This window comes from Chelmon rostratus, chromosome 17 (assembly GCF_017976325.1).
Source record: "Chelmon rostratus isolate fCheRos1 chromosome 17, fCheRos1.pri, whole genome shotgun sequence".
Taxonomy (NCBI): domain Eukaryota; kingdom Metazoa; phylum Chordata; class Actinopteri; order Chaetodontiformes; family Chaetodontidae; genus Chelmon; species Chelmon rostratus.
The window spans coordinates 24,561,455-24,575,254 of NC_055674.1; the positions used below are offsets into that span (position 1 = coordinate 24,561,455).

At 39.1% G+C, this 13,800-nt stretch overlaps 1 protein-coding gene across 2 annotated transcripts; it reads left to right on the forward strand.

Annotated features, from left to right (window-relative positions):
- The first annotated feature begins 3,679 nt into the window (after positions 1-3,679).
- Positions 3,680-13,795, forward strand: rcn3 (reticulocalbin 3, EF-hand calcium binding domain). Of its 2 annotated transcripts, none has more exons than XM_041956601.1 (8): positions 3,680-3,750; positions 5,117-5,347; positions 5,632-5,825; positions 6,388-6,560; positions 7,907-7,967; positions 8,071-8,162; positions 9,724-9,831; positions 13,599-13,795. In XM_041956601.1, exons 2-8 carry the CDS (start codon positions 5,127-5,129, stop codon positions 13,704-13,706), a joined length of 957 nt encoding a protein of 318 aa, XP_041812535.1. In that variant the 5' UTR covers positions 3,680-3,750; positions 5,117-5,126; the 3' UTR covers positions 13,707-13,795. The 2 variants fall into 2 exon arrangements, with proteins under 2 accessions (XP_041812535.1, XP_041812534.1); XM_041956600.1 differs by lacking the exon at positions 13,599-13,795 and adding an exon at positions 11,331-11,766.
- The last annotated feature ends 5 nt before the right edge of the window (positions 13,796-13,800 follow it).

The window sequence follows — 13,800 nt, forward strand, 5'->3', positions numbered from 1 at the left end:
TTTGATAATCAATAATTTTATTGAAATATGCAATACATCTGATTGGCTACAGACACTTCCCTGTTGAAAAAAAATTATTTGTGGCTCGAGACACGGTAGAGGAGTCTCTCCCATTAACTCCCATTAATTAAAAGTATGTAAATTGTCCCTTGAAATGACCTTCAATTATGTTTTAACTAGTTAAAACAAGGGAGAGATATCTTGAACTGAAATTGTAACTGAATGTTTAGTATAGATCAGTGTTTCTCAATCCTGGTCCTGGAGTACCACTGCCCTGCATGTTTTTGATGTTTCCGTGCTCCAACACACCTGATTCAAATGCTCAGCTCGTTACTGGGCTCTGCTGAGGCCTGATAACGAGCCATTCATTTGAATCAGGTGTGCTGGAGCAGGGATACATCTAAAACATGCAGTGCATGCAGGGTCTGAGTTCAATCCTGTACCACCTGAGCAAAGAGCCAAAGAAGATGGCTGGAGGTGTAATAACCCGCGGACCAAAATGTCCGTTGTTTTTGGTTTTGTTTTTTATGTTTTTCATTTGTTTTGATACAGCAGGAGGATTTAACGTTTAGTTTTTTGCACATTTTCTTCTATAAAATGTTAAAGTTCATAACACTGTTCATAAGCGGATTTATATTAAGGTGTTTCTGGTGTTGACAGATCAAACCGACAGGGAGAGAAATCATGATGCATTGACAGGGGACATGGAATTAATTAGAATTTTACAGGATATTTTTATTTATTTATTTATTTTATTTGTTTTCAGGGATAGACTATGACTAGGAATTATGTCACATGCATAACCTGGAACATCAATGGCTGTGGAAATCCTGTAAAAAAGAGGGAAGTTCCAACTAAAACGGGGCTGGGTGGGGCATATTTTTCACAATTACTTCTCTAGTAAAAGGAATGGGGTAATCATACTGGTGAATAAAAACCTGAGCTTTATTTTACTTAAGGAAGTTAAAGATGATGAGGGTAGGATGATATGCATACAGGCACTGATACATGGGACTAAGATGACGATCTACAACATCTATGCGCTGAACAGGGGATACACAAACTTTTTTCATGAAGTAAATAAGACACTGGGTGAAACAAAGGGCCAGATAATACTGGCAGGAGATTTTAACCAAGTCTCAGATCCCTTTTTGGACAGGAGCAAACTTAGTGGTCCAACAGTATCTAAGGATAGAGCTGCAATACATATGATCTGTGGAAATGGGATTGGTGGACATATGGAGATTAATAAATTACAATGACAGGGAATATACCTTTTTTCACATTGCCACCAATCTTATTCCAGGATCGACATGTTTTTGATATCGAACACCATAAATAAACAAGTCGTTAACTCCAAGATTAATGCAATGGCTCTTTCAGACCATGCAGCAGTTGAGCTTATTATTGATTTAAATACTTGTCAGGAAGTGGGGACTAAGGGGGAATCTATGAGGGAGATCAATGGGTTGAACCCAAATGCAGACACTCAGGGCGCAGATATAATTTTAACACAAAACTCTTGCTACTAGGGAAAACACACACTAGGGTAAAGGGTTACACAGAGAACAAAGACAACACAGGGAAACTTTGAATAAACAAAACTCAGAACAAACACTGACAAAGAACGTGAGGTGGCTAGACAAGACGATACTAGAACACACTAGGGCTAGAGCAGGACTAAAGACAAACACTGACTAACATGGACAACGGGATGGCATGAAATACATGAACTGTGGCATGGTGAATAACAAGGAAACTCTAACATGGGCTGAGGTCTGACAGAGACAAAGACGTAACTTGACAACACGTACTTGGACCAGACAATACCAGGATAAAGACTCACAGGGTAAGAAAGGTAACACAGACAACACTAAGGACGGTGGAACACTACATAAAATAAGACATGAACATTACAAAGACAGGAACAAGACAATAGACAAACTTACTACAACTGTGGCAACGCAATGTTGCATGTGCATGTGTGTGTTTCAAAAACAGTGATGGGTGAAATGCAGAGAGTAATTTCCCAGTTTGGGATCAATAAAGTGAATAAAAAATAAATAAATAAAAGAATGGGAAGCATCCAAAGTGTAAATTAGATGGAAAATCATAGCGCATTCATCTAAAAAGAAAAAAGAGGATATGAGGAGAATTAAGGAACTGGAATCTCAAATTAGAAGCCAAGAGATAACGCTATCAGAAACCTTTTCAGAGAAATTATACCGAGATATATGTAAGCTTAAATTTCAACTTCAAAAAAAGAAAGAAATTTAAAATAAAAAGTGGAATATGCATTATTCAGACTGGGGACAAATTTCTACAAGGGAGGTGAAGAGACAGGCAAACTGCTTGCCATGATGATATCCTTATGTGGTGAAAATAGTTTATTTATATATTTTTGAATTTAGAAACAGTGTAGTTGCAACCCAGTAGAAAATTTAAGCCATTTAAAATTTCAAATAAATTGCGTAGTATAAATTCACAATGATTCCGGTAGATCCAAACATTTTTTGAAGCCATTTGATCTTAAAGGTGTAGTTTAAATGTAATAGATTACGATTTCTAACCCTCCCTCTGCTCACTCTCTAAATCTTTTTTAAGGTGATGGTGTCTATTTTTCCATATAAATTTGAGAAGTTGTTAATTTCTTTACAAAAATTATCATTAACAAAATGTGAAAATGCAGGAAAAACAAATCTTGATCCACCTTCAGCCTTCGATAACACTCTTCCAAAAGTGGAGGGGTCTCCTGAAGCCACATGTTAAGAATTGACTTGGTCTTCTTAATTTTAGGAGTAAAAATTAGTTCATGTGAGCCACCTTCTTTGAACTATGAATACCTAAATGTTTAACATTCTATTTTACAAGAATAATAAACATACATACATGCATAGATTGCATCTATTTGCTGTTTTTAGCATTCATATTTTATTTTGAAAACCGGACATGGTCGCATATATATCCTCACACTAACTTTAATTCCGATGCAGTTTGTGAAACTGATGTATACGTGATGCTCTGGTACTGTTGAGATTTCAAACCTTCTCATCTCATAACACTTTCAGACTGCAACGTGAGAAATCTGGAGGAATAAAGTCACTGACTCCCCGACAGCTCGCTGTGGGCCGTTTCAGTGCATTTGCCGTAAAAGTGTGCATACGCGTGCACTCCAAGTTTGATCACTGACGACGAATGACAATAATGTTAGATTAATGAGTGCATCATCCCTCCCGCTACGGTTCCGGTGGAGGAGTGACCATCGGTGAGTGGAGTTTCCATGGGAACGCCGAGGAACTGGTCATACTCGCCATGGATGTGGTTCCACGTAAACTGGGCTGGAAAAACGATATACGCCAACGCGTAGTGACACCGTCAGCAACGTTTGGAGCTCGCAGAGAAAAAGGAAACGCATGCTTGAATCTGTCCGTCATGCTAGCTTTAATAGATAAAAATGGGAAACGGAGCGAATATTCGTAGTGCGGAAGTGTAATGTGACGATAACATTACTGACCCAGAGCGCTTTTGCGTGACAACGTGGCGTTTAACAGCCAATAAGATTTTTTCAAAAAGTAAGTTACTACTATGTCTTACTTTTTATTGGTTAGAGTCCCCTTTAGGGTGTTGGTGATTGGGTTGCTGAAAACAAGGCCTGCCCCCTTCACATTGTTAACGTAGAGTGCCAACGCGGACAGATCTTGTACGTTCAAGCGGCGAAGGGAGGTGTTGCGAGAAGCTGCAAAGAAAACGGTGAGTTCATTTTATTTCTTACCTCTAGAAGATTGCACTCTAGAAAGAACAGTTACAGCATTCCCTCAAGCTTTAGAGGCATACTTGTAACACCGTGCGGGTAGCTCATCTGCTGAACTTGCAGCAACATGAAGGAAAAAGTCCGAAAGTGTGTTTAATGATGGAATTCATGTAGACTTTAGGGATAACTTAGGAAAAAATAAGACACTACATACATGCTTGTCACTGTAGTAGTGTCTTATTATGTAATTTTGATGACTTGTCGATTTTAATGTTAACGAGAAAATAGTCGTGGATTGTATCTTATTTTATTCAATCAATCTACACGCATGCTTTAACAAATGGGGGTTAATGGTGACTTTATTGTATAAAATTAATTTAATGTATAAAAAATGTTCTTTCGGCCGATCACAGAGACTGTGAGTGGAATGATGAACAATGATCTTTCTCCTGTACTGTTTTGCCAGTACAAGAATCTGTGCTTAAGGATTTTCGGAAGTTTCAGTACGTATATGGGCAGTTGCAAAATTAGTACATCAGAAATCAATGTTTGTATGACTAAAGACATGATTATTTGTACCAAGTAGGATTTCGTAGTGTCTGTTGTACCTGAACCCGTTGAAGTTGTTGAAAGTTTCGAGTTTCTCGGTACAATTCTGACAGCAATGTTAGTGTAAAAACCAAGCATATTTAAACTAAAGAAATGCACAAACCATTTCATCACCTCAGTAGACTCGAGAGCTTCATAACTAATCATGATTAAAATAATTAACAGCCAATAAATGCACGTTTTCCACCTGTCAGTTTGAACGGCAGGTTCAGGATGAAGCTGGTTTCATCAGCTGGCACAGCCAGCAATAGATCTGACAAACCGCGGATTCTGAGTGACCTGTGTGCTGTCGGGAGGAGGGATGGAGGATACACCTCTCAGTCTTTATTCCGTCAGTTTTAGAGTTTGACCTCTGGGGGGCACTGCAAGATGGGGCGGTGGTCTTTTATTTCACAGAACATTTCAATCAACATTGTTTTAAAGAGACGGAGCTGCGAATCCTGCTTCTACACATTTTTTTGTCTGTTTTATACTTGAAGTATTTTATGTTTTGGATCAGTGCTCTCTGTTCTTCAGTGTCCTGTTACCATATTTGTTTTTGTGTTAAAGGTTCTCATGCTGCTTATATGTTTTGGTGAGCAAAAGACATTTTCACCTCAGTGGACAAATCAGTTCAGTGTATTCTGTTATATCCTCTTCAATAGAGAGCGATTTTTATTTTCTGTCTCTCTGCATTTGTGTCACCCCACCATGCTTTCCTCTGTTTTCTCATTTTATTTCCTTCTGCCATTGTTTTTGTTTCCATCCCAACTCCAGCCAGTCAGTTATGAAGATGCTGCTGAAGTCACTAGCGTCCCTCTGCGTCCTGGCTGTTGTTGCCTTTGCTGTACCTGCTCAGGAGAAGCGCGTCCATCACCACGCTGATCTGAGTGATCACGCTCACAATGATGCTCACGACTTTCAGTATGACCACGAGGCCTTCCTGGGCAAGGAGGAGGCCAAGACCTTTGACCAGCTGACCCCTGAGGAGAGCAAAGACAAATTAGCGTAGGTTTTACTGATCTGAGTATACTCTTTCTATGCTGTCATATCAACCAATCACATCACTGCAACAAACTGCCTTAACAACGGTAATAATAAGAAATCACTACTTCTAACACTTAAAGGCATATGTGTTTTTATTTATTCATGAGGGTTTTTATTTTGGACTGCAGACTTTTTTTTGCTATCAGGGTGTGTATAGGTCAGAAATAGAGGTCCAAAAGCATGGAGGGAGCAGAGGATTTCAACCAACCTTTCTCTATAACCCTGACCCCCATATCTCCCCACAGAAAGATCGTGGACCGCATTGACACTGACAAGGACGGCTACGTCAGCCATGCAGAGCTGTACTATTGGATCAAACACAGGCAGAGGAGGTACATCGAGGAGAATGTCAACAAACACTGGAACGACTATGACAAGAACCGAGATGGCAAGATAGGCTGGGAGGAGTACAAAAACACCACCTACGGCTACTATCTTGGTAATTCTGTGTGAAACCTGTAACTCAATTCTAACCTGTGTAACTCTTCTCCCCTTTTCCTTCTTCACTGCTTTATTTCTTCCTTTGCCTCCACCTTTTGTTTTCTGCCTCCTTCTGTGGGACCTGGACACTGATTTTAGTGCCTCTGTCATGTCAGCCATCACAACAAAGGTTCACATAATCCCACTGTTATCATCAGCCAATGGAACGGCTCATGTGCCTTGATTTGAGATCATTTGGTCACACATGCTTATCCTATGGTCAGGAATGAACTTTCAGGCTCAGCTGGGAAAAAAAGTTAGCAAAACAATGTCACCTCGAGATCAATGTATTAGCTGTTCTGGAGCTTTTTTGTGATCTTCATCAGCAGATGGAGTTTGGATTTTAAGCATGTTTAAATTTCCATTTTTCTTAGCACTTTGTTAATGATCGCTGCGCAAAAGACTCCTAGCAGGATGTATATCTGTTTTGAAAGATAACCACCCAGAAATACTTGCGGAAACACTGTCTATATGGAAAAGGAGAATGCCTATAGTGCTGAAAATTTAAGCTTTCTTTTCAGATGAGGAGTTTGATGACATTGAAGACAAGGCCACCTATAAATCCATGCTCACACGGGACGAAAGGCGCTTCAAGACAGCTGACCGAGACGGTGATGGTATTGCCACACGGGTGGAGTTCACAGCCTTCCTTCACCCTGAGGAGTTTGATTACATGAAAGACGTGGTAGTGCAGGTAGAATCTACTTTCTACCCCCAGGAACTTAGTAGATATAAATATGATAGTATTTTTAGTCATGCTAGTGACACAGCTCTCAGTCACCGTCTTTGGTCCTGACTAAAGTATCTCAACATCTACTGGATGGATTGGCACCAAATTTTGTACATTCATAGCCCCCAGATGCTATCATCAGGTCAAAATTTTCATTTTGAAGGTTCATGGGCAAATACCTGCAAAACTAATGGCATTCCATCAGCCTCAGCTCGAGATAGTCATTTATAGATTCATAAATGTTAGCATGCTAGCACACTAAGATTGTGAACATGGTGAACATCAGCATGTTAGCATTGTCATTGTGTGCATGTTAGCACATGTTAGCAATTTTGCCACAAGCACCACTGTACCTGCAGCCTCACAGAGCTGTAGGCATGGCTGCGGCTCTTCAGGTGGGAGCCTGTTAGCATGCTAACATTTACTGATAAACATTTAAGTACAGTCAGCTACTCGCTGTCTGTCTGTGTGAAGCAGCCGGTGGTGTTCAGAGGCAGCCAGTTGCCACTGTGGCTGTGTATGCCTGCTGCTACTCGTTCAAAATATGGAAGACAGTTTTTCCCACGTGGCAGCCATGGCAGGAACAATCTCACTGTCTGAAAGCATCTTTAGTTCATATCTTAGTACAGAGCCTCCAATGGGTCAGGTGGTAGAGAAAAGAAAGATGTTAAAATCTGAGCAAATAGATTTATAAACCGAGAGAATGGATTGGTAAATCATGCTCACAGATTGGCAAACCCTGCATCTGTACTGTTGAATGCAACAAAATTCATGATGCACTTGTTAACACATATTTTTCTGTTTCTGTGGTCAGATCATTGAAAATAAATTGAATTGAAGATAACTGAACAAGTATGAAATTGGATCTCAGCTCATGTTGTCGAGCAGTTAGCCCTTGACATTTTCAGAAAAAATAGACAAAAATACAGGTTTAATGACAGCAGATGGACTGTGAGATTGGCTGTATTGACTTTTAAAATGAGTCCAATGTGTCTACTAACTTATCACAACACCGCTTGCATTCTGATAGACAAGTTTCATGTTTTACAGGCATAAATACACATGTGTAGCCATGTATAGGGATTTAAGATACAGTCTTGTTTGCCCATTATGCATCTAGTCTAACAGCTATGACACTGTTTCTGTAACAGTGACATTGTACAGTCAGGTTACTTTTCATTGCCCTCTTCTCCAAACAAAGAGCTGTTAAAGTTCAGAAACCTTTGAAGAAAATGATTTCATCGTCATAGTAACTTCTGTTTAGCAGCAGGAATGGACCGCTATGAGACCTTCTTCATTTTCTCATTTAGGAAACTGTGGAAGACATTGACAAGAACGGGGATGGCAAAATCAACTTAGATGAGTACATTGGTAGGTGACTCCCATTTTCTCTCCCAACCACCCCCCCTCCACTGGAGGAGGACGACTGGACGTGATCCCTCCTAAATATGTGTGTACTGCTGCTACTCCACAGGTGACATGTACACACCAGAGCAAGGGGAGAGTGAGCCTGACTGGGTCCAGACAGAAAAGACACATTTCTCAGATTTCAGAGACGCCAACAAGGTAAAAGCAGCTCAGCTATTCAAAACTGGAGTGCTTAATCAATTTTGGTCACTTTCTCAACACAGCAGCATGAGATTGTTTCAGTCCCAGGTTAGAGTGACAGCTTGAATATGTGGAGCCACCAAATAAGAATGGCCAAACACAAATGCAACAAACTCAGATTTTTGACTACAACTATTTAAAGCAGCTATAATCTATATTTTTTAAATAAAAATGTATCATGTGACTGTGACAACAATGTGACGGTGTGAAAGAGGTCGCTCGTTGCGATGAACCGATAGAGAATCATTACCAGAATCTGCAGCTCCCATCAGGTTTATGGAGCTTTATAGGGAATTTCAGCTCATTGTTAAGATGTTCGGCACAAAAACTAGTATGGTTTGTTTTGTTTTTGGTTTCTCAAAAAACCCACTATACACTACCAGCTAGTAAACATAGTGGAACATTTAGCAGCTAAAGAGCCAGATATTTCCTGCAGGAGTTGGTGATATCAAGCCAGAGCTAAAAGAAGTGAACAGACTTACATTCATCAGATGGAAATAAGTATAACTCTAAATAAATGATAATGTTTTTTTCTGTAATTGCTGGATGTCTAAATAACTGTTAACTAACATGTTCACCATATTAACTGAAAAAGTGACATGAATATTTTTAATAATAGATAAATAATAAAACAATAATTAATTGCATTCCTGTAATGAGAAACCTGAAAACCTTCTGTCAATAGGACCTTGCCTGGTAAATTCTCACATCTGTCAAACTCTACAGCTCCAGTTTGTAACACAGATTTTCTGTAAATGTGTACTCTCCAAGGCCAGCCGTCAATGACGTCACCATGACATAGTCAGCCACAGAAGACATTATATACAGAAACTGCTCTCGTAGGCTTGGTGTTACTAACCAACTAGTAAACTGATCTTGATGTGAAATTAAGGCTACTCACACAGAAACACATTGAAATGCAGAAATGCAGAGATACTTCCTCTGTCAGAACTGAGAAAAGAAAACGTTACAGCTCTGAAACCACCTGAAACTTTTTCTTTTTTCCATTTGACTGCCTCCTTCTGTCATGTCAACTGCTGGCAAACATTGTTTAGCAGCTTTTCTTTTCTGCTGTTGTCCTGTGAGTCAGGCTTGAAGAAGTTAAAATCCTTTGGACTTGATTTATTTATTCAAGTTTTATTTATCCACCTGTTGATGTATCATAATGCAAAGGAATCTCTTAAATTTCCCAGAATCGACACTATGAGCTGTACATGTTTTTGCATGTGTGCTGTGTAGCAGAACTGCTGGTGAAGCTCCTTACTGTCAGATGTGTAGAAGCAACTGGTCTCACAGAGGTAAAATATATAGCAGCCTCCGCAGGTCAACAGAAGAGTTAGCAATAGATCTGTGAATGGTCTGTGTTTTCTTGTCTGTGAGCAATGACACTTTCAATTGGTTCTTCCTCAGCTTTTCAGTATCACCATTCTTCTGCTCTCATGTGCTGAGTGGATTTATTTTTCAGAGGTCTTAGTGACGTCAATGTGCCTGTTCAGTAATGTGGTTGCATGTTATACAGGACGGCTACCTGGATGCTGGTGAGGTGGCCCACTGGATTTTGCCTGGAGAGGTTGACCATGCTGAAAATGAAGCCAAACATTTGATCCATGAGACAGACACCAACAAGGTAGACCTGCCACTGCTCAAACTGCCATAGATTCTCATTCATCCAGGTCATGGCACCTCTAAGTGCTTCCAAAGGCACATGGACTTGCTTGTGGTTTTGGAAGATGACTTAATCATCTTATAGAACCACAAGATGACTATGACCTCTTTATCCAAGACGTGAAGCGTCTTCTAGAAACAAGCAAGTCCAGCTGCCTTTGGAAGCACTTAGAAGTGCATTAGATGTGGTGTTTTAGACACACCATAAAAACCAAACAAAATTTCCATATTAACCATTTTCTGGCAGACATTAAAAACCATAGCACAGTACTGTAACTGCCAATACAATGCCGATACTGTAGTTGTGAAATTCTCTTTGATGGTGTGGTTGGAGATTCTCCAACACACACAACAGTTTGCAGTTGAAAAGTTGTGTCGTGGGAAAAATTCAATCCTGATGACACAGAAAACATGAATGTTTTTAAAAAGATTAATGTTGAACTTTACATCTTCTACATTAAAAGGTTTGTAACTGAGTTTGAAATGTTGAATTTTGAGGTGTCTTTAAACCAACAAGGGCATTTTCTAAGAGGTTGCCCTTTGCAGCTGCAATACCATGCAGTTATTGTAACTGACAAAATTCAAAGGCTTAATGTACAAGATGAGTATCATAGCAAAAGAGAGGAAGAGACTGGCTTCCTGGAAGGCAGTAAATTAATGTAAGTGTAGACACGTAAAGGATAAGGTCTTTTATAGTCATTATTTTTGATATTGTCAGCAAATCCTGTGCAGAACCAAACAACGAGAGGATCCTACTAACAAGAATTTGTGTACCTTGTGTATTTTGATAAATGTTATATTTCTGTACCATAGAGCTCAATTTTTGTCCCAAAAACGACACATCAGTGTGTCACACCCTTGTACATAATAACATATTAACATATGGAATAACGTGTTGTTGGCTTTGGACCTTTCATGGGATTTGTTGACAATAAGAAAAGTATAGAATAACACCAGTTGTATACTACGAGTTATACTTTAAATAACCCACAGTAATGTACGTTCACACTGAGTTGTCAGTTTTGAACCACTAAATAAGACAGTTGAACTGAACTAAAACTAGGGCCATTCTCAACACTCAAATTCTAATGTGTTGAATATACACTGCACGTACTTTAGTATGTGTACAGTAATATACTGTACAGTATAATGTACACTGCACTACACTACACATACCATTTCACAGCAAAGTAATCAATAATAGAAGTAGGACAGGACCAGTTATGCAGGCCAAAGTAAGTGCACTGACAGGTAGACTTGACAGGCCATCACTTTTCTGTGCTGCCAAATGTACTGTAATAATTAATCTAAAGGAAATAATTGGGGTAATTGTGAGTAAATTATTAACAAAACTTCTCTCTGTGTCTTGCTTTCTCATACCCCATGTATCCCCTCCTGCTCTTTCTTTCAATCATAAACCAATAAACCAATGTTGGATGGAATCTGGTGATCAAACAACAGGATGAGAAAATAACCAAGAAGGAGATTCTGGCCAACTGGAACATGTTTGTGGGCAGCCAGGCGACCAATTACGGGGAAGATTTAACGAAGAGACACGATGAACTTTGATAGCTGTCAGAACCTAATTTGGGTTTATATTTCACCTCTGGAGAATTTCGTTACAGTGGTTTCAGGTTCGGGGTGGGTCTCTTGTAAAGTCAGTGAGGTAAAGTTTTGACTGTCATGGACTCTGCATGTACACATGCACATACACACCTTCACATCCACAGACATATGTACTAATCCATTCAAATTCAGCATACACTTGCATACTGTGTATGTGATTACAGATGAATACACAATGATGATTCTGCACAGAAGGGGCGAGTTGGTGACTGATGGGCTGTGGTACTGACTTTTTGGTGTGAAACTGTTAAATAAAGTTGTTTTTTCTACACGTTTTTATTGTGCAGTAACTGCTCTTGCATTACACAGTGTATTGAGTGTAATTCTTGCAATAATTATCAATACAGCAGTGTAGTGGCAATTTTGAAATAATGAAAAGCAAAACAAACATCAACTAAATCAAAATCAAATGGCCACTGAGGTGCCAAGGGAACGAATCTTACGCAAAATGAGTCCACTGTCCAGGCCAGCATCACATTTAGTGCGCTTTATTTTACCATTCAGCAAGCAAACAAAGAACAAAATATTGTCTGTGGCTTCACTTGCCCCGGTAAAAAAAAACCATAAACCCTTCCTGGTGCCTGCTGATCCTCTGCCTGCCCACCCATATATGTAAATTCACCCAACGTGCCTAAGTTGCCCAGTACCTTCAAAACAAAAACATTAACAAGTACTCAAATTAACAAATTTTCCCCCCAAAATTCATGCTATTTGACACCAAAAACAGAACAAAGGAAAACAATGATGCAAAAGTTGATTATTATTTGCTAATTGCAGTAGAGTATTAATCACCCCTTCATTTACCATATTATAACAGTGCCATGATGTGTTCAATTCACCATTTTTTATTGTCAGTTTTCATTTCAGTGTCTGTCTTCATTGTTTAGTACAGGTTTGTGCAAGGGTATTTGACTGGGAATAACTAAGTTTTTCAAAGCTGACTTAAGTATGACATTGCCGTGGAAACTTGTACTCCCATGATTTAGTAATTTTGCATTTGCAAGTTATGGGACTTGCAAAATGATCGATATAAAACAAATAGTCAAAATTATTACTTAAGTATTAAAAAACATATCTTTATGTATGAAATTGGTGGAGTTGCCTTTAATCCTCAAGACTGTCTGTCTCCCACAAACATAATCATGTAACACAGTGGCATAAAGTAAAGCATACATATTAACAGACACCAGACAGAACTAAATATACACTGTGCTAAAAAGAAAAGGACAAAAAACTTGACAGAGACAAGTACACTGTTACTCATCACAATCAACAGCTCAATGATTGATGACATAGACTGTAGACAGCAAGTTTAAATAAGTTGTTTAGAACTACACATATATACAGTGATACACCTGACAGATCTGAAAATACTGTCCTGACTTGCCTTCAAAACATGATTTAATTTCATAATGTTCATGAAGTATGCAGATTTCTACCTCCCCCTTTTGGGTCTGGTGTGAATTCGTGGCATCATGGCGGTCTAAAGTGTACTTTACAGTGCTTGGACTTCATCTGAAGTCCTTGGCTATGTGTTGGTAACTCGAAAAGGGCCTTTTTTAGCACCTTTGCTCACTCGTTAGCTCCATTTTCACCTTAGCCATTTTCCAAGAGCACCATGAGCTTCACAACTACTTGTAGAGGTTTTGAATTTATACCAGTTGGTGGTGAGGCCCCAGTGACAAAACCCTGATGTTACCAATCACGTACTGAGCAGGATTGGGCTTGTGCATTCAAAAGAATCACACAGCTGTGTCAGTCAATTTAACCACGATCACACCTGACAATGATTACACAAGTAATTTGGTTTCTTCTGTGAAGGAACATGATTGTGTGACATTGCCAGTGAAATAGGCCTAGCTTGTTTTTTATATGGACAATGACCTAAATCTCCTTATGATGGCTCTATACTAAGGTTTATGGAGCATGATGATGACTTTGTAGATATTGCATTTGTTGTATGGGTATTTTAATGGCCAATTCAACAAAAACTGAAACCTCTTAAATATGCCAAGTGTTCTAATAATTTTGGCCACCATATATATATATATATATATATATATATATATATATATATATCATGTCCTCTGCTCTGTATGTCAGGATGGTCTTCTGACACTGTCTGAGCTGCTTGACAAGATGGACTACATCAAGACCAGCACCATCACTGACTATGGAGGCATGAGGGTGGACAACCATGATGAACTGTGAAAAAATACAACACAGGAGGAATTGTTTTTCATGTGTGCAAATACAGCCGAATGGGAGGACATTTTCAGGAATGCACGAACCAGAATGTGTCTGA

What these genes read in the sequence shown, in the direction of transcription:
- rcn3 (XM_041956601.1), top strand. Translation starts at nt 5,127, where the DNA reads ATGAAGATGCTGCTGAAGTCACTAGCGTCCCTCTGCGTCCTGGCTGTT. An exon ending in ATTTCAGAGACGCCAACAAG is followed by an intron (nt 8,163 to 9,723) that starts GTAAAAGCAGCT and finishes CATGTTATACAG; the next exon opens with GACGGCTACCTGGATGCTGG. An exon ending in ATGAGACAGACACCAACAAG is followed by an intron (nt 9,832 to 13,598) that starts GTAGACCTGCCA and finishes TCTGTATGTCAG; the next exon opens with GATGGTCTTCTGACACTGTC.